The sequence below is a fragment of the Hypomesus transpacificus genome, chromosome 19, assembly GCF_021917145.1.
Source record: "Hypomesus transpacificus isolate Combined female chromosome 19, fHypTra1, whole genome shotgun sequence".
Classification (NCBI taxonomy): domain Eukaryota; kingdom Metazoa; phylum Chordata; class Actinopteri; order Osmeriformes; family Osmeridae; genus Hypomesus; species Hypomesus transpacificus.
In genome coordinates, this window is record NC_061078.1 from 2,676,342 (window position 1) to 2,699,365 (window position 23,024).

A 23,024-nucleotide genomic window follows, 5' to 3' on the forward strand; every position below is an offset into this window, starting at 1 on the left:
AGTGATCAAACTCTCCAGGGAGAGTGTGTGTGTGTGGGGGGGGGGGGGGGGGGTGGCTGAGAAGAATGGAGAAGGTGGAGGGAGGAGGAGAGTGGAGAAAGTGTAGGGAGGAGGAGGAGAGTGTGCTGCCTCCGCTCTTTTAGAGCAGGGAATGAAGCAGCGTCTGTCTGGCTGAGGTTGGGGAGCGGACCTGCGTGGAATGAAGGAATACCGCTGTCTGCCTGCCTGACAATAGAGACTTCATCCACATGCTCTAGACAGGTTAGATTCAATACTGTTGCTCACAAAAAGGAAGGACAAAGAACAGGGCTGTGTTCAGCATGTTTACATTTGGATTCTGTCTGTGTGTTCTCAGTAAGGTGAGGTGAGGGCTGTGGGCATCCTTGTATTTTAGGTTGTGGATTTGATTCTGTTTACTTAAAAAAATACAGAATTTATCGGAGTAAGCCTACGTCCATAGATGAGAAAAATGTGTAAATAAAAAAAATTACTAAAAATTACTAAATGTAAATGTAATGTGTTGTGTGAAGGAGGCTCAACCATGCATGTTTGCACGAAAAAAGACTGTCAGTCTTTGTGTACGAGTCCACAAAGGGAATTCTACCTCAGTGTGGATGCTTTGTGTCCGTCTGTCTGTTTAAGGGTGGAGCTCTGTGATGGTTCTGGTTGGCTGAGGGAGTGTCCCCTGGCTGTGTGGATCTGGTGCCAGCTCTGATACCATGCAGAGGGCAGGGGAGGCTGCCACCACGCTCACTCTCTTGCTGTGCTGCTCCCACCTCTGCCACCCACTGGGTAAGTCCTCTGCAACAGGTGGTCCCTCCACCCTGGAGCCACAGAGGATAACCAAGGATAACCTTCCTCCCTTGCTTCGGAGGATGCTGTCACACTCTGAATGAGTGTGGTCAATCTAGCTTGGATCCACCTAGACAGATGAGAAGATGGGTTGAGGCAGGGCACGGGGGGAGGGAGGGGGGGGGGGGGGGTGACGGTCTGGAGGATGCTGTAGTTAGGATGTGATAGTGGGACCACAGATGGTTAATGATAAGCCTTATCAATTGAGATATGAATTTATGCATATTCATATTTATTGAGACCAATACTGCATCACTCTAGCTTATACCCCCTGTGTGCCGTGAGCAGTTTACGTAATTGGGACATACTCATGCTGCTAAATGGAGAATTCTGTATTCCCTCAATTTACACCAAAGTTGAAATAAAGGAGCGCACGGACATTCTTATTGATCTCAATCCTGAGAAGATGACTGGGTCGTCTGCTGTGGTCAGCCCTGCTCAGACTCTATCATCCCCTAGGAGAATTGACGACTCCCATTTAAAAATACACTCATAAGTATCTTATGAAGCGATCATTTAGGGTGAGGCTGCAAGAAATTTAGCAACACCGTACAATGCAATGTACATTTCTCCTTATCTCCAACGAGCTGCCAACCTGCTTTAGCAAAAATGCAGCGATTCTCTGTCAGATATTTTAAATAAACCATGCGATCTGTTGTGGCAACGCCGCCGACTATCCAGAAGTTAGAGCCGGAGCAAGAACAATGTTTGATCCCCACGGGGTTCGTTTGATTTTCCAGCTAGCTCCGACAGTAGTGAAGGAGTTGGCTAAGGCGAACGCTAGCGATTGGTTATGGCAGATCCAGAGTAGCTCTGAGCAGACACAATAGTTTTAAACTTCAGTAGAGTACCCATCTTCAAAGAAGTTAACGCTTGTCAATGGAAGGAGCAAAGACTCTGTACAAATGCAATGGGCGAGAGTCCGGTTAGGACCAGGCTAGCCCTTCAGAGCCCTTATCACACAATACAGGAAATACTGTACCTAATATATGGAGCATGGGACAGAGCCCTTAATAAAATACACTGAACCCCTCCACTGACAGACACATGATTCACGTGTGCCACTAGGTCAGGTTCATCTGTGATGTAGTTATGAAGAGTAAACCTCATTTGGCTCCCCTTTGCATTATCCAGACTGGAAACTCTAAGAGGCAAATTCAGTTAGAAGGTCAGAGGGACCGACAGGGTTTACAGCAAGGGACCAATCAAAATATCTAACATTATTTTATTTTTATGGTTAAATACAAGCGTTCTCTGTGGTTTCCAATCTACTTTAGGAATGCCCAAGTTGTCTTCTTATGCCAAAACAGAAGACAAGTTGTTCAAGCACCTCTTCAGAAACTATCAAAAATGGGTGAGACCAGTGGAATACCTCAATGGAACGGTGCGGGTCAAATTTGGACTAGCAATCTCCCAGCTAGTAGATGTGGTGAGTGCAGACAGAGGACGAATGTCATACAGGTATACAGTGGTGTGGCTTATGTGTTAAACTAGGGTGACCAGACGTCCTCTTTTACCCGAACATGTCTTTTTTTCAAGACCACCAAAATTGTCCGGGATTTTACCTCATTACAAGTTTTGGAAAAAGTATCTCCCGACTATAGAGGCTCTAGATCAAAGGCTCTTTGAGCTAATGGTCCGAAACAAATGTTCATGTTCATGTTTATTCTAACTTAGCATTGGCATGACAGTGTGTTTGCTTTACCACACAGGATGAAAAGAACCAGCTGATGACAACCAATGTGTGGATGAAACAGGAAAGTATTTCGCAACATGGTTAGAACACAAGCCAAACATATTTTACTACACCCCATACAGAAGCAGGGCATTGAGTTCAGTTATAAGTCAATCATCGAGGCAACACACAATTTAGTCCCAATCCACTCAGTCTCTACTAGCTGGTATTTTAAAGGAAGCTCACAGCCTTTAAATCACCTGCCCACAGCCCTCTCCTATGCCCCCCCCCCCCTAACAACTTAATCCTCGGTCTGGGGCTGCCAGACCAGGGTCTGCAAGGTACATGTTGCCTGCCACAGTGACAAACAGCACCATGCAAATGAGGCGAGAGAGAGAGAGAGAGAGAGAGAGAGAGTGAGAGAGAGAGAGAGAGAGAGAGAGAGAGAGAGGACCAGCAGCAACCATGGCCACATCTATCCATCACAGCTGGCCTGTTAAAGGGCAAAGCAATGAGGGTGTAAGGCCTCTGTTCTCTCCGTCTATACAGCAATTGCTGTCAGAATGTTTTCATCTATGTGAAAATGATTGAGGCTACTCGATCTCTTTCACACAGGAGTCCTGTCGAATGCTCTCATGTCAAATAACATAGTTGACATTGAAAACTAAAGGAGCTGGTTGGTACCTCTTTTCTGTGTCCAGGAGTGGGTGGACATGAAGCTGCGCTGGAAGCCTGAAGACTACATGGGCATCACAAGCATCAGAGTTCCCTCCAACTCCATCTGGATCCCTGACATTGTACTCTATGACAAGTGAGTGACATGATATGCATGCCAAACAGTATGGAAAAAAAGGTTTTCATTGATCAGCATAAACAGATATCTGGTGTTGCTGCATCTTAATGTTATCGATGATGAACACTAGCAAATCAAAAAATCTAATTATTTGGGGTTTTGATATAGATTAATACATGTATTTAACATGTATTGTTTTGTTTCCTCTTGCAGTGCAGATGGTCGTTTTGAGGGCACTGTTACAAAGGCTGTGGTCAGATATGATGGAACTATTGTATGGACACCACCAGCCAATTACAAGTCAGCCTGTACCATAGATGTCACCTTTTTCCCCTTTGACCTTCAGAACTGCTCCATGAAGTTTGGCTCTTGGACCTACGATGGCTCTCAGGTGTGAGACACTGTACTGACTAGATCGACAGTGCACAATTATTGACTGATAATCATTGTTTATTTACTATTACATATTTGAAGTAGAAATATTTATGATTAGGTTTATCCTTGATGATCCTAGGTGGACATCCTCCTGGAGGACTTCCATGTGGACAAGCGGGACTACTTTGACAATGGCGAATGGGAGATTGTGAAAGCCACCGGCAGTCGTAGTTTTAGGACAGACGACAGCTGCTCCTACCCTTTCATCACGTACTCCTTCATCATCCGCAGAATGCCACTCTTCTACACCCTCTTCCTCATCATCCCCTGCATTGGCCTGTCCTTCCTCACCATCCTGGTCTTCTACCTACCCTCCAACGGCGGGGAAAAGATCTCCCTCTGCACTTCTGTGCTCGTCTCCCTTACTGTTTTCCTGCTGGTCATCGAAGAGATCATCCCCTCCTCCTCCAAGGTGATCCCCCTCATCGGAGAGTACCTGGTCTTCACCATGATCTTCGTCACCCTCTCCATTGTCATCACCGTCTTCGCCATCAACATCCACCACCGCTCTCCCTCCACACACCACGGCATGGCGCCCTGGGTGAGGCGCGTTTTTCTGCATCGGCTGCCCAAGCTGCTATGCATGCGTAGCCACGTGGACCGCTATGCCTGCCCTGGGGCTGCTAGAGGCGGACTGCTAGGAGGAGGAAGAGTGGTAGGGGTCGGGGTGATGGGCATCAACCCAGACGACAACCATCCTTTGTCCTCGAGGAATAACCTGCAGGCAGCGCTGGAGTCTATTCGTTATATCACCATGCATGTGGTCAAGGAGAACCAGGTCAGAGAGGTGAGACGCTTTGCTGACATTACAGAAATCAAATGTCCTCACATTTATGTTCTGGTAAAAAGTCAGTTTTTCATTTTTCAAAAATCCATTGCATTTTCTTTTTGTTGCGTAACAAAATAGCCATAATTGTTTTCTGTCTTTGAGCTGACATATTCTGAACTTGACTCCATCTTCAGATCAACATATGTAATTGCAAGTCTTGATACTTGATACTATTTTGTTACAGGGTAACAAAATTCAAAACATATTTGTTTGACTTTTTATGCAGGTGGTACAGGACTGGAAGTTTGTGGCACAAGTTCTCGATAGGGTGTTCCTGTGGACCTTTCTGCTGGTGTCAGTCCTTGGCTCAGCTCTGCTTTTCATCCCGGTCATCTACAAGTGGGCCAGTATCATTGTCCCCGACCACGCTGGAGGAAATGGCTAAGGTCTCACAGAAACCAACATATTTGAGCAAACTGCACTATAGTTCTACTCAGAATGCTGATATGAAGGTGAAACCTCACTTTTTCATTCTTCATTGACTTTAACTGAACTGGAGTTTAGGAGAAACGCATTCATGATTCATAATGTGTGTATGTAGAAACAAAAATGATGCCGTATATAATTGTATGAGCGTTAACAATTTTGTACTACTCTCACCTTGTTTTTGTTTTTTTTTATTCTCCAATAGGCTATTGTACTGTCTATGTCACTCCTAATTGCAGTGAGGTGTCAGATTTGAAGAGTAGTAAGTGAATATGTAATATACTCTCTTGTGATCAGTTAACCTCCTATTACTCATGTCTCAGTCAGTAAGCAGTAACTAATGCTTTTCATTCAGTTCATTGTTCATTTCAAAGTTACTCATTCTGGTGGGAAGCAAGACCTAAATTGAGCCAAAGATACAAAGTGCCATTCTTACAATGTCAATCCTATACACAACCAGTTTTGTTGGCTCATAATATAGTCTGTCTTATATAATTAATTAAATGTTCTGCTCTGAACATTCTGATATCTGAGGTTTGGTTGATGTACTACAGATATGTGGATAGACATAAACAAAATATGTGCTATACTGTATGTTATGTACTGTGCTTGCAGTTTCTACAGCCATGGCCGATGCAGAAAGTTATCTGATGATTGTTCTTGTCTATTTTGAATTTCATGATAAATTGTAGGAACAACACGCTTTGTACATTTTTAATTCTTTCAAATTCTCACACTGATATCGTAAATGATGTAGAGTGTAGGATAATAAGAAAATAAATTACTATAATTTATACCTGGAACCGCCATCTTTTTTATCAAGGTGTTTATGAGGGGTAAAGAATCTCCTGCTTTTTTTTCAAGGGGGTATTGGTATGTTGGCAGTTAGTGTTAACTCTTTAAACTATTCTAATATTTATAAGAGTCAACATATCTTAATTGCATTTTTCTTATCATCCTGATTAACATCCTCACTGATCACAGAAAGCCTTTTTTGACTTCTAAAGTCAATACAATATTTAGGTTAAAAAAAATTTTTTAGCTGATCCACTGACCAAATGGACTATGACCTGTGGTGAGATAAGAACAAAACCAACACAAAATCAAACCGAACTTCTGAGTTTGGGATCCTTTGACATCCATGAAATATTCATGTGTAAGTAACTCAACTCTTGTGATAAGCAAATCAAATCAAATTTCAAATCAAATCAAATTTATTTGTATAGCCCTTTTTACACGCAAGCATGTCACAGAGGGCTTCACATGCGCCCATAGAACTGCCCCTCAACCAACCTAAACCCTCAAGGAAGACGAGGAAAAACTCCCAGAAAAACTCCCACCGGGAGAAAAAATGGAAGAAACCTTGGGAGGAGCAATTCAGAGAGGGATCCCCTCCTCCAGAGACGGTTGGTAAGAGAGAGGAGCAGAACACAAGCTAAACATAGTCATACAGTGTCAATGGGTTTTGAAACACCAAAATCCATTGTTCGGCCTTATAAGCAGTTTATAATGTGATCAGACTATTGCTATAGATTTTTAAATTAACTATCATGTTCTATTAATGTGTTGACATTTTACACCAAGAAAAATATTGAGATACGGAACCATTATAAAGTATCTGTAACACTGTCAAAGATTATTTGTCTAATCAAAAATAGGTCTCACTTCTGCTCATATAAGATACATTTCATTTATTTCTTGTGTTTTAATTACTTACTTCAATTTGAAGATGAATTTGGAGCTTTCAGATACATGAAAGGTTTAATCAATGTCTGTCAATTTACAGGTTAAAGATGTCTTATTTGTTTGCAAGATTAGCCTCCTCTCTTCTGGCGACCTGTCTGGTAGGTCTCTTGCCAGCCGGTCATGGTGGGAAGCTTCTGGTTGTGCCTCTGGAGGGAAGCCACTGGGTCAACATGGATATCATTATCCAGGCTCTGCACTCCAATGGTCATGAGATTACGGTGGTCCGGAACACTAAAAGCTGGTATATCAAAGAACACTCTTCTTATTACAACTCTGTGACTGTATCAGTTACTGAGGGATTCGATGAAGATTTTGTCAAGCCAATCTTAAATAAACTGTTTGATATAGAAAGAGGAAAGGTCTCCTCATTCAACTTCATAAATCTACAAATGGAGATGACTGCTGCTATGTATAAAGGCAATGCATTTGCCTGTGAAACGATAAGCAACATGTTTGAAGACAAGGCATTGATGAGCACTCTCAAGGATAGTCAGTATGATCTTGTCCTAACTGACAGCTTCCCCTGGTCTACAATGTCCGTTGGGTGGTCAGTAAAGAAGGACATTTAACCATTGCACCTTCTCCTTTATCCTATATCCCATTCTTGGGCTCTGGGATGACAGACAGAATGACCTTCACTGAAAGAGTAAAAAACATCCTATTATTTTTGCTCATGGAAGCTCAACAAAGGTTTTTTTACCTGCCTCAATACCAAGCTGTTTGCGATAAGTATTTTGATCCAGGTGTTAATTTTTATGAGTTAATCCAAGGGGCTGACCTATGGCTGATGAGAGTTGACTTTGTGTTTGAGTTCCCTCGTCCCACCATGCCTAATGTTATCTACATGGGAGGGTTCCAGTGTAAACCTGCTAAGCCCCTTCCTCAAGACCTAGAAGAGTTTGTTCAGAGTTCGGGAGAGCACGGAGTCATTATAATGTCTCTGGGGACTTTTGTTAGTGAATTTCCAAAAGACATAACCAGAGTGATTGCTGCTGCTTTTGCCCAACTTCCCCAGAAGGTGATCTGGAGGCACACTGGAGAGAGGCCAGCTACTCTGGGAAACAATACCTTACTAGTGGACTGGATGCCACAGAATGATCTTCTAGGACATCCAAAGACCAGGGTGTTTGTTGCTCACGGAGGAACAAATGGAGTTCAAGAGGCCATGTACCATGGAGTTCCTGTTGTGGGCCTACCTTTGTTTTTTGACCAATATGACAACCTGATTCGTCTGAATAAAAGAGGAGCAGCAAGAATTCTGTCAATGGCCACAGTAGATAAGGATAATACTTTCCTCCAGGTCTTACAGGAAGTGTTGCATGAGCCCTCCTACAGGGTGAACATGCAGAGACTCTCCAGGCTGCACAGGGACCAGCCAACGAAACCACTGGACAGGGCTCTCTTCTGGATTGAGTTTGTCATGAGACATAACGGTGCAGCTCACCTTCGTACAGAGTCCTACAAAATGCCCTGGTACTCCTTCCACTCTGTTGATGTTGTTGTGTTTTTGTTGACCTTTATGTTACTGCTAATTCTACTTCCTGTTGCAGTGGTCAGATATTTCAGTTTTAAGAAATGTATTAAAAGAAAAATAGAGTAAATGTGACCAATAATTTACTAGAATCTGTTTCTTATCAATAATGTATGCATTTAGAAGACACTTTTCTGAGGGATCTGAACCTGCAACATTTTGGTTAAGGGTGCCGTCCCTCCCATATTTACAACACTGATCACTGAACTTTCTAAACTCTATACATTTTTAACAGAGTAATATGTTTCTGTGAACTATAATGTCGACAGATTATAGTTAACATTTTCGGTTTAAATTTTCGGTCTCAGATGTTGTTTGGCTTTTGCAGTATTGCATCTTTTTTTTTCTCGCAGAAATTGACTGTGTATTTTGAAGAAATATTTTACAAGCTAAATGAAAAAAAACTATGAATTAGGTCAATACTAAATGCACAGTAACCAAGCTAATTTGTAGTAAAACCATACATACCCACAGTAAATGTATGCCTTAGGTGTTATAATATATTGTAATGTATCTGAATTAATTCCAAGTCAATGTATACACCTCATGTAACGATTTGACCTCTATGGTTCAATAAAGAAAAAGTTTTACAGGATGCAATGGTACGATCATTCCAAGTTTAGTCAGGTATGCATAAAAGGTTGACAGCAATGGTGTAATATTAGTTTTATGCCAAATGACAGACCTGCCCATGCTCACAAGGATGGACAAAGAACAGACAAATACATTTTAGTTAAAGGATTTGGGTTTTGGTTAGAAATATGTTGATTAACTACCAAGTGGTTCCAACTAGTGAGGCTCCATTAAGATTGTATTCCTATAAAGGTCCATTATCTCTCAGGCCCCCGAACCTACAGGAAACAGATCAGATACACATTAACATACATAAAGTCTTGTAGTTCAGAAGTTAAAGTTTCTCGCACACCCTTTACATTCAGGCTATAAGTTAACCAGATCTGTTTCCCAGCTGCATTATAAATGGAAATAGAGGGTTGATATTTCACTGTACAATCCTGTTAAATTACCAAGTGCATACATTAAATACTGTAATCCTATACTCAGTCCAACATTAGACTGTTTGAGAGAAGGCTGCAATCCAAAGTTTCCCTGTGGCAATAACATGTAGATGCATGTCTAGTAGTGTCTAGTGTATCCTACCTTCCGACTGAATCTCCAACTAAATACTAAAAGTCTAACGAGGCAAACAACAGTCCTCGTGACAAACAAATCAAAGTTCTGAACCATGACCCAGAAGTTGCCTTATAACCATTTAGTCTTATCTCTCTTAACTCGTTATAAAAAAAGCAGTTCCACCCACATTTGAAAACAAATCTACGCCACTGCCCTTGATTGCACCCTCAGTCCTATCTTGTTTACCACCCTGCAGCCTGCATTGCTAAACGTAGTTCATACACTCCGACTTGTAGGATTAATCTAGCCTACATAAAACCTGTGAGTCACATTAACTTAGATGAACGAGCTTTCTCCATTAAAAGTATACTAATTGGAGCCTACCACCTTCTTCGTTTTTTTTTTGAGTGAGTGAGGTTACATTCACGTGTTTTTTTTTTACCCCGCTTTCTGAGACATCGAGCAGAGAGGCATCGAGCAGGAAGTAAGTAGACAAATAATAGCCTAGTCTACATTTTGTATGTCTTTTTGTACTTATGACATTATTATTAATAATAATAATATACTTTCATGCAATGTCTAGCGTACTTTTCAGTACCACTTTTGCACGTCTCTCAACATTACAAACTTTTTTTCTAAACGTCATTATTAAAAACACACTGTAGCCTACTGTATCATGGCGGCTTGATACATTTAGTGCAATCTGACTGATTGAATGACATTATCAAGGCCGTAATCATAATATATTCAAATCTGGTCAAAATGTCCCCCCCAATATATTGATATAAAAATATAAATACAAATAATAATGTGCTACGCTATGACAGGCAACCACCCACGCTGTCCGAAATTATCATAAAAAATCTAATTCGTCCCCCCCCCCCCAATGTTGACTCCATGGCAACGACCTTCCCTGTATGACCAAAGGGTGACTTCGGCATTCGCTGTTGCAGCAGAGTGTTACGTATAATTTAGTGACCTCTTTTACCCGGACATATCCTCTATTTGAGACCTAAAAAATGCGTCCGGCAGGGAAATCCAAAATCGTCCGGGATTTTGCCTTGTCGGATACGTGTGTTTCTCTGGGTCTTTCACAAAGTAGTTATTAAACCTTTACAAGTTTGGAAAGTTTGGATCTCCCTTACATTCCACCTTCTTGCTAGAGCTCTGACTGTAGAGAGAACTGTCATTGGTCGACTGCCTTCTCAGCCTTGCCAGATAGATAATAATTATCCTCCAAATCCTATCCTACGATCATTTTGAGCCTTTGGTAAACAACTCTATTACCATTCCTACTGAGAAAATCTTGAATAAGGAAAAAATGACATACCAAATTGTTGAAAAGCAAAGAAGATTTACTAACCAGATAAGCTTTTTCAAGTTGATACTAAAAAATGCTTGGCATGACAGGGCTGTCATCTGGATTGAGTTTGTCATGTGACACAAAGGCTCACCTTCGTACAGAGTCCTACAGAATGCCCTGGTACTCCTACCACTGTTGATGTTGTTCTTACTAGCTGTTGTTTCATTTTTTTTATATTGACCGTAATGTGCATAGTACAATATGTATACCGGTTAACATGCACTGGACAAAAATTAAAATCAGATCAGAGTCACCTGAAAGAAATATTGCAATGTTTTCTTTTTGTAAATTGTATTTTAATTTAGAATTAGTAATTTTATTTTTGCTTTATAGCTGTGATGTAGAATAATCTAGAATACATCAATTATCCTGAAATGGAAAAAGTAATCTGCGTAGCATCTCGTCAGATTAAGCAGTTTTGTCCAATTATCCAAAATTGTCTTTTATTTGCCCCTAATATTCTTTAAACTACAAAACCATTAGTTAATAAAATATTAAAATCTAAATGTCAAGTAACAATATAAATCAGAACTTGCCAAAAGACGTGGTGATGTAATCTGCTGGGTGCCATTTAATACATAACACTATTTGGTCAATAATTATATTTGTGAAAGGGATAGGTCTTATTTTACTTTAATATTCTTTGAACTGCAACAAAAGACGTGACAGCAAATTTGAATCAGTTTTAAATTAGATGTTTAAATATATATCTACTGGATAGTTTTTTTTTCAGACTTGTTGGTCCTGTGTGTAACACAGTACAAAGAGCAGGAAATCCCTAAATTGCTGTGGGAGGTGATAGGCGGAACCAGGAAATACATATGTGTGAAACACATCCGAAACAGCTTTCAAACTGTCACTTCTTTGTCTCTGTTTTTCGAGCGAAACATCCATTGACTACGCTGAAGAACATTTTGAATATGGTTTTAATAGCCGCCTCCAAACTGATTCTTTTGATTGTCTTTGCGCAGGCCGTGCGTGCTGGGAAGGTTTTAGTGTTTCCCCACGATGGCAGCCACTGGGTAAACATGAAGATCCTGGTTGAGGAACTACACTTAAGAGGCCACAGCATTTCAGTAATTCGAACTTCAGAAAGCTGGTATATTAAGGAAGACTCTCCTTACTATCGTGCAATTACTATCGATATTGCAGGGGGAAGTGAAGAGGATTTTTTCAGTTTGTTAGTTTCTAGACTCGTGCAGATACAGAGACGAGGTGAATCCGCATGGACTCGCTTCAGTCTGGACATGGAGCTGAAAGACCAGTTTTCAAATATGCACAGTAGAGTATGCAAAATGGTTACCCATATATTTGAGAGTGAAGATCTGATGAAGTCCATTAAAAACAGCAAATATGACCTGGTTCTTACTGACCCTGCCAACGGGGGAGGTGTTGTGCTTGCGCATTATTTAAATGTGCCTCTTGTTTTTAATGTTCGATGGACTGTACATGGTGAAGCTCATTTTGCAATTGCACCCTCTCCACTGTCCTATGTTCCATTTCCTATTGCTGAGCTGTCAGATAAAATGACATTCTTCCAGAGGGTCCGAAACCTGCTTGTTTATGTCATGAGGCTTAATCTTTACAGACAGATAGTGGGTCCTCATTATTCAGCACTGGTTCATCGATACTTTGGTCCGGACATAGACTACTTCTCAATGTTTCAAGCTGCTGACCTATGGCTGATGAGAGTTGACTTTGTGTTTGAGTTTCCTCGTCCCACCATGCCTAATGTTATCTACATGGGAGGGTTCCAGTGTAAACCTGCTAAGCCCCTTCCTCAAGACCTGGAAGAGTTTGTTCAGAGTTCGGGAGAGCACGGAGTCATTATAATGTCTCTGGGGACCTTAGTAGGAAAACTTCCCCATGATCTTGTTGATGAAATAGCTGCTGCTTTTGCCCAACTTCCCCAGAAGGTGATCTGGAGGCACACTGGAGAGAGGCCAGCTACTCTGGGCAACAATACCTTACTAGTGGACTGGATGCCACAGAACGACCTTCTAGGACATCCAAAGACCAGGGTGTTTGTAGCTCACGGAGGAACCAATGGTATTCTCGAGGCTATATACCATGGTGTTCCTATGGTAGGCCTACCTCTTATGTTTGACCAACCGGACAACATGTCAAGGATGAAACTGAAGGGTGTTGCAAGAGTTGTTGATATTGCCATACTAGATAGGGATGTGTTTGAGGAAGCTTTAAAGGAAGTGCTTAATGAGCCCTCCTACAGGGTGCACATGCAGAGACTCTCCAGGCTGCACAGGGACCAGCCAATGAAACCACTGGATAGGGCTCTCTTCTGGATTGAGTTTGTCATGAGACATAAAGGTGCGGCTCACCTTCGTACAGAGTCCTACAAAATGCCCTGGTACTCCTATCACTCTGTTGATGTAGTTGTGTTTTTACTAGCCATTTTGCTCCTTATTCTACTGTCTTTTATAGTTGTTATTAGATATTTATGTTGTAGGACTTGTTATAAAACTAAAGTTAAAGATGAGTGATTTAAAAGGAAAACATGTTGGCATATGTTCAGATATCTTCCTATAAATCCTTCAATTGAGCACAATTTAGGGTACAGTTTAGATGATTTAGTATTCCGTATTTCTGTATGTTATTTATAATTAGATACATTTAAACCTAAAATGTGCCACATCACATCTGTAATTACATATTGATATCTGTGCATTAGGTTCATATTAGGTTCATACTCCAATCATTTGTCACAGTTAAGTGCACTATCAATCATTGATTAAACTACTTTGAACAAAGGACTGACCTGTCACCTATGTCACAACGATTCTGTTGTCATGCATCCCATATAATTGTTTACTAGGACCCCTTGCTGTCAATCTTCCCCAAACAAACTTTTATGTTTCTGCCTAGTCAGAGTTTATACATTTTCCACAGATTCCAGATTTATATGTAAAAAAATCCTATAACAGATAAATAATATGACTATGTATATTAATGGCAATGTAATATACTTAAGCAGGCTGTAGTTTGCAAAATAAATAATACAGGATGCACATAGAACATTTTAAACATTCGTAGACAGATATGGAAGCAAATCAGTGACATAATGTTTAGAATTTTAAAAGGCATTGAATACTTTATTTTGAAATTCAAACACCACCAAATTTGTTGGTTTTGAATTCACCTTAAAAAAAAAAAAATCTGATTCAAAAATTCAACGTTCAGAAATTCAAGTTGCTTAAATTTGAACAGTAACACCGAGTGCGAGTGACACCAGCCACCCCACAGTTTGTTTAGCCTCCTACCCTTTGGAGGAAGGTATAGGAGCCTCCGTTACCGCACCACCAGACTCAGAAATAGCCTCATACTCCAAGCTGTCAGGAAGCTCAATTCTCCCCCCTCACTCCCCCCAGCCATATCCTCCAGTCTGACAGGAAGATGAAATCCCCCCCCCCCTAAAATCACTCAGGACTCAGAAACAAACTGTCTCTTGCTCTTGTATCACTTGTATTACGTTTACACTTTACAGAAACTTATGCTGCTGTACGTGAATCTGTATGTTTACTTAGTATTAGGAAATGTCTTGTCCTATCTGTTGTGCCTCCTGTCCACTTTATATTTTTCACAGTGGGAGAGTGGGAAATGTCCTATCGATTCCTTTGTATGTCTTGACGTGAAGAAATTGACAATAAAGCTACTACTACCACTACTAAAATTCAGATCACAAAAATTCAATAACCACATTTTTGTGTTCTTCTTTAATACCTAGTGTGTCTCATTACATAATATTTATGACTGCTTGTCCTGATCCTTAGTCATGGAACAGCAGTAGATGTCTGAAATCTCTTTTTTTTCTTCTCAGGACTGCTTGAACAGTATACAGATGCATTCCTTTCATCTTGTCATCACCCTCCTGTTCCTCTTTCTCTCCAGCTCCCATGCAGGGAAAGTCTTATTATTCCCAGTCGATGGCAGTCACTGGATTAATATGAAAGTCATTGTCGAAGAACTGCTATCAAGAGGCCACAATATTACAGTTGTGCGATCTTCGGATAGCTGGTACATCAAGGAGTCATCCCTCTACACTTCAATTACCATCGACACCGGAGGTGGATTTGATGAGGATTTTTCTAAAAATTTTGTGTCAAATCTCATTGAGATTCAGCGAGGAGGAAAGTCTTCCTGGGCTCGTTTTATGATGGACCTGAAAACCATGGAAAAAATCACTGAAATGCATGTGACTGTATGCAGAATGCTCACCCACATGTTTGAGAACAAAGAACTGATGCAATCTCTACGAGATGAAAATTATGACTTAGTTTTGACAGACCCTGCTATGGGGGGTGGAGTATTCCTTGCCCATTACCTTAGTTTACCTCTTGTTTACAATGTGAGGTGGCTCTGCCAGGGTGAAGGTCATTTTGCCATTGCTCCTTCACCACTATCCTATGTTCCATTACCAGGGTTAGAGTTAACAGACAGAATGAGCTTTCTTCAGAGGGTTTGGAATGTGTTAAGTTACAGCATCTCGTACTTGCAGGTCGCAGTTTATATAGGCCCTCACTATTCAGTATTAGCTCACCGCTTTTTTGGCCCTGATGTTGATTATTTCACATTATTTCAAGCTGCAGACTTGTGGCTCATGAGACTTGACTTTGTGTTTGAGTTCCCTCGTCCCACCATGCCTAATGTTATCTACATGGGAGGGTTCCAGTGTAAACCTGCTAAGCCCCTTCCTCAAGACCTGGAAGAGTTTGTTCAGAGTTCTGGAGAACATGGAGTCATTATAATGTCTCTGGGGACCTTAGTGGGAGAACTTCCATATGATCTTGCTGATGAAATAGCTGCTGCTTTTGCCCAACTTCCCCAGAAGGTGATCTGGAGGCACACTGGAAAGAGGCCAGCTACTCTGGGAAACAATACCTTACTAGTGGACTGGATGCCACAGAATGATCTTCTAGGACATCCAAAGACCAGGGTGTTTGTTGCTCATGGAGGAACCAATGGAGTTCAAGAGGCCATGTACCATGGAGTTCCAATACTAGGACTTCCCCTGATGTTCGATCAACCTGACAATCTTTCAAAAATGTCTGCAAGAGGAGCAGCAAAGGTGGTTGACATTTTCACAATGGACAGAAACATCTTCCTCCAGGGCCTTCAGGAAATTATTCAAGATCCTTCCTACAGGATGAACATGCAGAGACTCTCCAAGCTGCACAGGGACCAGCCAATAAAACCCTTGGACCTTGCTATTTTCTGGATTGAGTTTGTCATGAGACATAAAGGTGCAGCTCACCTCCGTACTGAGTCCTACAGAATGCCCTGGTACTCCTTCCACTCTGTTGATGTTGTTGTGTTTTTGCTCACTGCTTTCATAATAAGTCTGTTGATTTTTGTTCCCCTTATCAGGTGTTGCTTTAGAATGTGTTTCAAGCTAAAATATAAAAATGAGTAACCTTGAATTGCCTTTGGAACGGTCGTGTCATTAATGTGAAAGTAATGTTATGTATTACTTCACGTTAACCTTCTTGTACTCTTTATGTGGCAAATGTCTTCATATGCTTCCATAATAAAGTATTTGAACAAAGTTCAATTATTTTACTTTTTTAAATACGCTCCCAGAAATGTCAATAGAAATTATAGCTTATAGTTTTAGTGAACAAACATCTTCATGGAAAAATACTTAATATCTTACATGTCAAAATAAAGACTTTATTGGGAGAAAACTAATCATACAATGAATTTGGGGTGAATGTTACATTCATAATAGGTATAAACATATTCATATGCAACCAACATCTCCATAGAATAGGAATAATGTAGAAATATAACTGTCAAAGTATGAAACATGGTCCACAAATTAGATATGTCACTGCATAATTTAAGTTGGGATCTTACTGCGGTTAGTAAGCAGCTGAAGTAGATTCATCAGTGAACCACTTAAGCACCTGCTCCCTGTTCTCTGTCACCCACTCTTTGTTAGCTCTGGTTCTCTCCAGGGCTTGGTCCAATGCCAGTGTGGCTGAACCAAAGCCTCCTTCAATGTTTTCGTCCTTGAACTGCTGCAACTGTGTTGCAACAGAGAGAAACTATTAGAACTTCTGGTTGACACTTCTTGTCAGCACATAATCAGTTGACAAGCACACACATGAAATGGCCATACTATATCAACAATTGCCTAAAGCTTTTGTAAAATCAGTTAAACCACAAAATGACCTTTATGTACCTGTTTTAAATCAAATTCGTTTGAGAAACGTCGGGTCACACCATCGATAAGCCTTGAAAATGAAAGTCCACCTCCACCATAGCTAGAAGAAAAGAAAGGAGAGAGTTAGAAAACATGAAACATCATTTGTTAATGATGATATGGACAGTAAGCATACAGGAGGATAATTGAATTTAGCTGAATGTCACTCACTCATTGAATATAAAGTCCCATTTAGCTCTGACAAAGTCCCAGGCCAGGGGCTGCCCGACAACATTGCCAGCAATATAAACAATCGTGAAAGTAGCATCCTGCTTGCGAATTTTTTCTGGATCCAGGCTATATTCCAAATACCTAAAATAAAACAGCATTAAAGCCATGCTTGTAGCCACCAAAAACACAATTGTTTATTATAAAGATGAAAAGTCTAGCCATGTACCTGTTCAGTAGCCATGGCACTTTTGTACATGACAGAGCGGACATCAGCTTGTCGGCCTCTGAGGCTATGGTGGCATTCTTGTACATGTCCCAGCCAAAGTCCCACTCCTTCACCCCTCCAGCTGCTATGGCACTACAGTACACGGTGGATCTCAGGTTGGGATGAATCCTAGACAAACCACATGCTTAGATGGTGCATGGTCATGTTCTGAATCACTTACACATAAGGGTGCGAATTATGGCGGGGTTTGGAGGGGTCTGACCACTCTAATTAAGACTTGGACCCCCCCAAAAGAGGTCAAAACAACAGGTCGGGGGCGTCGATACACACCCTGGAGAAAAGGTTGACCCCCCCCGATTGTCATTGTATAATTTGCACTCTACATTCAACGTAGGTTGGAGAAAAGTCTGTAAGAACAACTTACGGGTTATTCAAGGGATTGTTCATCCATTGTTTGTACCAGCCTGTGGTCAACTCAGAACATCCCTCCACACCAGTACTGCATGCCAAAGAGATGGCATTGACTTGGTTGTACCTGAGGAGGTAAGACATAAAGGAATTAAGGAATGTTGTAAGTCAACATTTTGTTCAGACACTTGCACTTGACAACAGTTATATTATTATTTGAGCCACATGAAATGTAGTCTTTATAATTCGATAACAAATGTAATACATTTGACAATACTCAAAGTGAAGGTCATAATAACTGGCATGTAACTATGCAGCAATACCTTTAGTTACAACATTATAGTAACATAGGAACTGCTATTTAAGTATGTAGACATGTAGTTAACATTTATTTACCTACTTATTCCAAACTGCCAACAATGTTTTCACTAAAGGTATTACTTATATTGTATTGTCTAGGTATTGTCTCCATGAAAAGTTGTATACATTGTTACTCTAAGCTATTTGCTTCTGATGGATGGTTTCTCTTACTGGTCAGTATGAGAGTCAGGGATTTTTGTCCAGTTTGTGGTGATATTTTTAAAATGGTTGAAAAGAGGTGTGACTTGTTTCTTGATGTAAGCCTGAGGGTTATACAAAACAGTTATATTTGATTAAAGGACATACACAAGTGTCCACGATTAGTTTGTTATTTTGTCATGTTAATCTACCTGCATAGGTCCATAAACCTCACTACGGTCAAACATGAGGATGAAATAGTCCAGGTTCCTCTGGGTAGTCTGCCAAGGCATATACTCTCTCTCCTTGAGGAGGAATTTAGTAGTTCTCAAAGCCAGTGTGGTCTCCACAATCTTTGCCCTGAAGAGGATAATGACGAGGAATGAAAACAAATGAGAACAGTCCCTTTCAAAAATGAACCTGGAAATTAAATGGAATGTATGGAATGGTAAGGAGCTCACCTTGCAAGATTAAAAGCATCATCAATAATTTGAGCTCTGTTGATCAAAGGAATTTTCTAAAAAGAAAGAAAAATGGTGGGAAAGAAAATTAGTTTTTTTTGTTAATTAATTATTTTTTACAGTTGAAAAACATAATATTCTGTAATGGTATGTCACAGTTAGATGAACAGACCAAAAGATACAAAGAGCGGGAGAGGAGGTGTAGGTGTGTGTTTGGGGGGGGGGGGGGGTTACCTCGTGGTCGGTGTCCAGCTGGGTAAGGAGGCGTTCCCAGTTAGTAAGGTCATAGTTCACTCTATAGAACCCAGACACGTCAGTATTGGCCAGCACCCACTCACTTCCAGTGGTTTTCATTGGTGTGTGAGTACCTATTCCAGGACAACGTCACAAACTGTTATATTACAAACCTTTTACAAAATGATTCTTTCCTCATTTTGAAGGTGGAAAAAACGAACCTGTTTTTGTGAGTAGCCAGTGCTGTTTCTGATTTACACCGTTTTTGATCCACTTTATGGGAACAAACCACTCATAACTATGGAAATCCACAAACAAACATACAAATTCAATAACACAGTTACTTTCAGTCAGAAGAGTCTATCAGTGATCACTCTACATTAATTGCAGTTACTTGAATTCAGATGGTCTGTCCACAACTGAGTTGGGGTCCAGTAGAAAGTGATTCTGGGTAATGCCTCCACTGTTGGTGTTGATATTGACCACAGGGAATCCCATTTGTAGGATCCACCGGTTCATGATGATTTCCACAGAGTGTGGCAGCTCCAAGCTTGGAGTAGTGCTGTCCACTGCCTGTTAATGTAAGCACTGGTTCAGTATCAGAACATGAAGGGCAAGAAGCAGTTATTAAACAGATATTTAAATTACCATTTGAAGATGCCTCCAAAGATCTGTGTAGACAGTGTTGCCATACTGAAACTCATTCAAGTAAGTCTGTGGAGGATTATTGCACGTTAGATTGTGTGTTGACATGTCTCAGCAGAACATGGTCCAGTGAAATGAAACTGCTTTGGAAAACTTTACAGAATATGACTGACTTTGAGCATTGCGAAACTGCTTATAAATATTTATTTAATCACAGTTCCTAACCATTCATCCAATCACAGTGTGATACTCACACTAAGTCCTTTGGCAAAGACAGGCTCAGTTAAGAAATCTGAAAGCATCCTTAACACAGCAGCACCCTGCAGAAAAAAACATAGGGTAAGTGCTTCAGTTCTGTTTATTGAATAACAGCTGCTTGTTGGAACATGTGAAAGATCCCAAGTAGAAACAAGACTCCACCTTGCTGTAAGTAATGGAGTCAAACAGCTCACTGATTTGCTCAGGTCTCATGATATCCTCCTCTTTGGATGAGAGTGGGTGGGAGGAGGCAAGGGCATCCACAGCCATTACACCATGGACTTCATTCAGGACAATAAGATTTTTCTGTATAAAAATTGACAAAAGTTACACACAATGTGTCCAAGCTAAATCGATCAATTATTGCTTATATATGTGTCAACAGATACAAGTTAAGCAACTAAGGCTTACAATGTTCCATGTAGGTTCTGCAGAGTCAGCTCCGAGATAGGAGACATAGGAGGCGAAGCCTTCATTTAGCCATAAATCATTCCACCATTTCATGGTCACCAGGTTCCCAAACCACTGTGGATACATAATTCAAATGTACACAAATGCACATGGTCCTAAGTAAACAATCTACTTTGAAGATTTGACCTTACCATGTGAGCCAGTTCATGGGATATAACTGTGGCCACCCACTCCTTATCTCCATTGGAGGACATTGTAGGATTGTATAAAAGGGCAGTTTCTCTGTAGGTGATGAGGCCCCAGTTTTCCATAGCTCCAGCACTAAAGTCAGGTAGAGCAATCTGGTCTGCAAAGGACAGTCAACATTAAATTACCTATAAACAATCTGATTTAAATTAATAAATTAATCAACTAAAATGAACACAAAGTCTTACCCGATTTGTTTAAAGGGTAGCTGGAGTTATAATATTTTTCAAAGAACTCCAGGATTGGCCCAGTTTTATTAAGAGCGTAAAGTCCCTGACCTTCTTCAATGGCTTTTCTGCGTGCCCAGATTCTGATCTAGAAGAGAAGAGAAGCGCTCTTGGATCTGATTTTTTTGTCTCACTAGAAGGCAGTACAGAGCATACTACAAAAATATTTCACCCTGATTCGATTTTAAAAAGGCACAGTGACTTTAATCTAGATGTTACTTTAACTAAATGCATTTTTGCTGACGAAACATAACAGAAATGTTTGGCTCAATAACAATGATCACTGATGGAAACGTTTAGACTTAAAAAAAAAAACAGGAAGAAACGAGAAGAGTGGAATGCATTTACCAGAACTTTAGCACCTTCAGGTGTTCCGATAAAACTGAAGTCACTGACTACAAAAGCCAGTAAATAGGTGGACATAATCTCTGTTGGTTCGAAACTGGTTTGGCTGAGAGACTGGCCTCCGATGGTAACGTTTATTGGTTCTAAAAGAGAAACGAAAAAAGGGTTAGGGAAAACTGAAGTTGCACATACCCTGCATATTTTCCTAACCTATCCCATAGCACTTTCAACTACCACAAACATTCTGAGCTTGTCAGCTCCGTTTTTTTGTTTTTAAATGCAGCTTTGATAGTGTTTGTTGTAAACTGAGAGAGACAACGACTAGAATGTGGAAAGGAATATCAAGTCTTTTAAAATGTCCATTTAGAGTTCATTGCTAAGAGGGACAATCCAAACAGCCAGAAGAACACTTACCGTAATTCATTGCATTGGCCAGAGCCACAGTTCCATGATCATGAATGATGGTCATGTGGAAGATGGCTTTCATCGCAGGCTCATCAAAGCACGGAAAGGCTTTTCGGGCATCTGTTGGCTGCATTTGAGTGGTAGCTACAACTCTAACAAAACAAAAACAAGCTATTGTCACAACTGAGTTGATTTATATCGGATTTGACTTTTTCTAAGGTTCAAACCAAAGTTGACCTTGAAAGATAAGACGTGTTGAATTTCAAAGACTTGCTTTCTGATCTTACCGGTAAGTTGGTAGAGTAACCTAAATTAGGAAGGTTTTACTTGACTTATTACACAATATTAATTTGGGTAATCCTGACATTTTAGGTTACAATTATAATTTTCTTATTGTAATTAAATCAGATGTGAAAGAGTTGCCACACAATGCTTACTTTTTCACAGAGTCCTCAAAATATTCACTCCTGTAGAATCCTCCCAGATCATCTGACAACTCTCCTACAAAATCGGTATAGAGCTCGTACGACTTTCCAACAGTTAGTTTACTATTCAGCTGAACTACAAGGTACTCTGTCTTCTCCTCCAACCTGGTTTTCATCAAGCTGGGTGCAGTAGCTCCATCTAGCCCAGTCAGTTTGGCATGGTGTCCTTCAAACAGGGTCAGGTTAAGCTTGTTAGAGTGAATGAGGATCAGGTCTGTCTCCTTCACACACTTGAAGACCACAGTCGAATGTCCTGTGAAGATGTAGAGGCCATCTGGGTTTATCTGCAGTCGTGGCCACAGAGTTACATTGTAGGAGACGGGTGCCAAAGAGTCAGGCAGCCGGTAGTGGTCCCATGGTTCCTTTGGGGTTGTCGGGGTGGTAGGGGTAGAAGCAGTTGTGGTGGGTGTAACTTCCCCATTAGTGGGCTCAACCCCATTGTTCGACTTTTCCTGAGAATAAACAACTGACAAAGCAATGATGGTGGCCACAGCTCCAACACCAAATATGATCAACGTGACTCCCAAAACCTTGCTGATGTAGAATCCTTCCCCCATGGCTGCGAGCAGAGGCAGCCAAACAACGAACGCACCGGAGAGTTGAATCTGTTTCTTATTTATGCTCTCTTTGGGGAACCACAGGACTTAATAGCTGATCTAAACGGCTCGGATCATTTAAAAGTTTGAAATAGCTGTCATAAAGATGAACAAGATAAGTGAAATACCTCCTGCACTTTAGACTTTTTATTCCAATGTTTCCTGATGTGTCACAGCATGAATTGCATAATTTCGGTGTAGATTGTGTAGGTATGTGTGGACCATCTAAATACTCCTCACTGATGGCAACATATGGCGATGAACTGGGACTGTGAACTGTTACAACAATTATTTATTTTTACCAAATTAGCAACTTGTGACTTTGGGCAAATTCTACAGCCATCATGTTGTATAAACTTTAAATCTGTTTCACGATTAAGTTCAAAGTAGATATTGACCATCAACTG

General features: G+C 40.7%; 3 protein-coding genes and 1 pseudogene across 9 annotated transcripts; 3 read left to right on the top strand and 1 right to left on the bottom strand.

The window, feature by feature from the left end:
• Positions 1 to 99: 99 nt before the first annotated feature.
• Positions 100 to 5,813, top strand: chrna5 (cholinergic receptor, nicotinic, alpha 5). Of its 3 annotated transcripts, none has more exons than XM_047041525.1 (8): positions 100 to 359; positions 643 to 792; positions 2,130 to 2,281; positions 2,565 to 2,609; positions 3,229 to 3,338; positions 3,534 to 3,711; positions 3,835 to 4,542; positions 4,811 to 5,813. In XM_047041525.1, the coding sequence occupies exons 2-8, from the start codon at positions 720 to 722 to the stop codon at positions 4,967 to 4,969; spliced, it is 1,425 nt and encodes a 474-aa protein (XP_046897481.1). In that variant the 5' UTR covers positions 100 to 359; positions 643 to 719; the 3' UTR covers positions 4,970 to 5,813. The 3 variants fall into 3 exon arrangements, with proteins under 3 accessions (XP_046897481.1, XP_046897480.1, XP_046897482.1); XM_047041524.1 differs by having other exon boundaries at positions 100 to 261; XM_047041526.1 differs by having other exon boundaries at positions 100 to 261; positions 2,163 to 2,281.
• A 944-nt stretch (positions 5,814 to 6,757) lies between these two features.
• On the top strand, positions 6,758 to 9,583 carry LOC124481518 (annotated as a pseudogene).
• Positions 9,584 to 9,639: 56 nt separating this feature from the next.
• On the top strand, positions 9,640 to 16,347 carry LOC124481517 (UDP-glucuronosyltransferase 2A2-like). 5 transcript variants are annotated; one of them, XM_047041519.1, is made up of 3 exons: positions 9,655 to 9,902; positions 12,695 to 12,865; positions 14,617 to 16,347. In XM_047041519.1, exons 2-3 carry the CDS (start codon positions 12,764 to 12,766, stop codon positions 16,207 to 16,209), a joined length of 1,695 nt encoding a protein of 564 aa, XP_046897475.1. In that variant the 5' UTR covers positions 9,655 to 9,902; positions 12,695 to 12,763; the 3' UTR covers positions 16,210 to 16,347. The 5 variants fall into 5 exon arrangements, with proteins under 5 accessions (XP_046897476.1, XP_046897475.1, XP_046897477.1 ...); XM_047041520.1 differs by lacking the exon at positions 12,695 to 12,865 and having other exon boundaries at positions 9,640 to 9,902; XM_047041521.1 differs by lacking the exon at positions 12,695 to 12,865 and having other exon boundaries at positions 9,656 to 9,902; positions 14,688 to 16,347.
• Positions 16,348 to 16,445: 98 nt separating this feature from the next.
• On the bottom strand, positions 16,446 to 22,620 carry LOC124481725 (aminopeptidase N-like). Its single transcript, XM_047041911.1, has 20 exons — positions 21,974 to 22,620; positions 21,546 to 21,688; positions 21,135 to 21,274; positions 20,748 to 20,874; positions 20,505 to 20,659; positions 20,314 to 20,427; positions 20,065 to 20,208; positions 19,899 to 19,964; positions 19,648 to 19,713; positions 19,394 to 19,572; positions 19,221 to 19,297; positions 19,000 to 19,133; positions 18,766 to 18,821; positions 18,517 to 18,664; positions 18,338 to 18,429; positions 17,823 to 17,933; positions 17,399 to 17,566; positions 17,173 to 17,313; positions 16,981 to 17,062; positions 16,446 to 16,822 (listed from the first exon to the last, which is right to left on the bottom strand). The coding sequence occupies exons 1-20, from the start codon at positions 22,576 to 22,578 to the stop codon at positions 16,658 to 16,660; spliced, it is 2,913 nt and encodes a 970-aa protein (XP_046897867.1). The 5' UTR covers positions 22,579 to 22,620; the 3' UTR covers positions 16,446 to 16,657.
• Between the last annotated feature and the right edge of the window lie 404 nt (positions 22,621 to 23,024).

Coding starts and splice junctions, on each gene's coding strand:
- chrna5 (XM_047041525.1), top strand. CDS start 720: ATGCAGAGGGCAGGGGAGGCTGCCACCACGCTCACTCTCTTGCTGTGC. Junction 793..2,129: donor CCACCTCTGCCACCCACTGG/GTAAGTCCTCTG, acceptor AATCTACTTTAG/GAATGCCCAAGTTGTCTTCT. Junction 4,543..4,810: donor AGGAGAACCAGGTCAGAGAG/GTGAGACGCTTT, acceptor CTTTTTATGCAG/GTGGTACAGGACTGGAAGTT.
- LOC124481517 (XM_047041518.1), top strand. CDS start 11,603: ATGTGTGAAACACATCCGAAACAGCTTTCAAACTGTCACTTCTTTGTC. Junction 12,866..14,616: donor TATACCATGGTGTTCCTATG/GTAGGCCTACCT, acceptor TTTTCTTCTCAG/GACTGCTTGAACAGTATACA.
- LOC124481725 (XM_047041911.1), bottom strand. CDS start 22,578: ATGGGGGAAGGATTCTACATCAGCAAGGTTTTGGGAGTCACGTTGATC. Junction 20,875..21,134: donor CTGAAGGTGCTAAAGTTCTG/GTAAATGCATTC, acceptor CTTCTCTTCTAG/ATCAGAATCTGGGCACGCAG. Junction 20,660..20,747: donor CTACCCTTTAAACAAATCGG/GTAAGACTTTGT, acceptor TGTCCTTTGCAG/ACCAGATTGCTCTACCTGAC.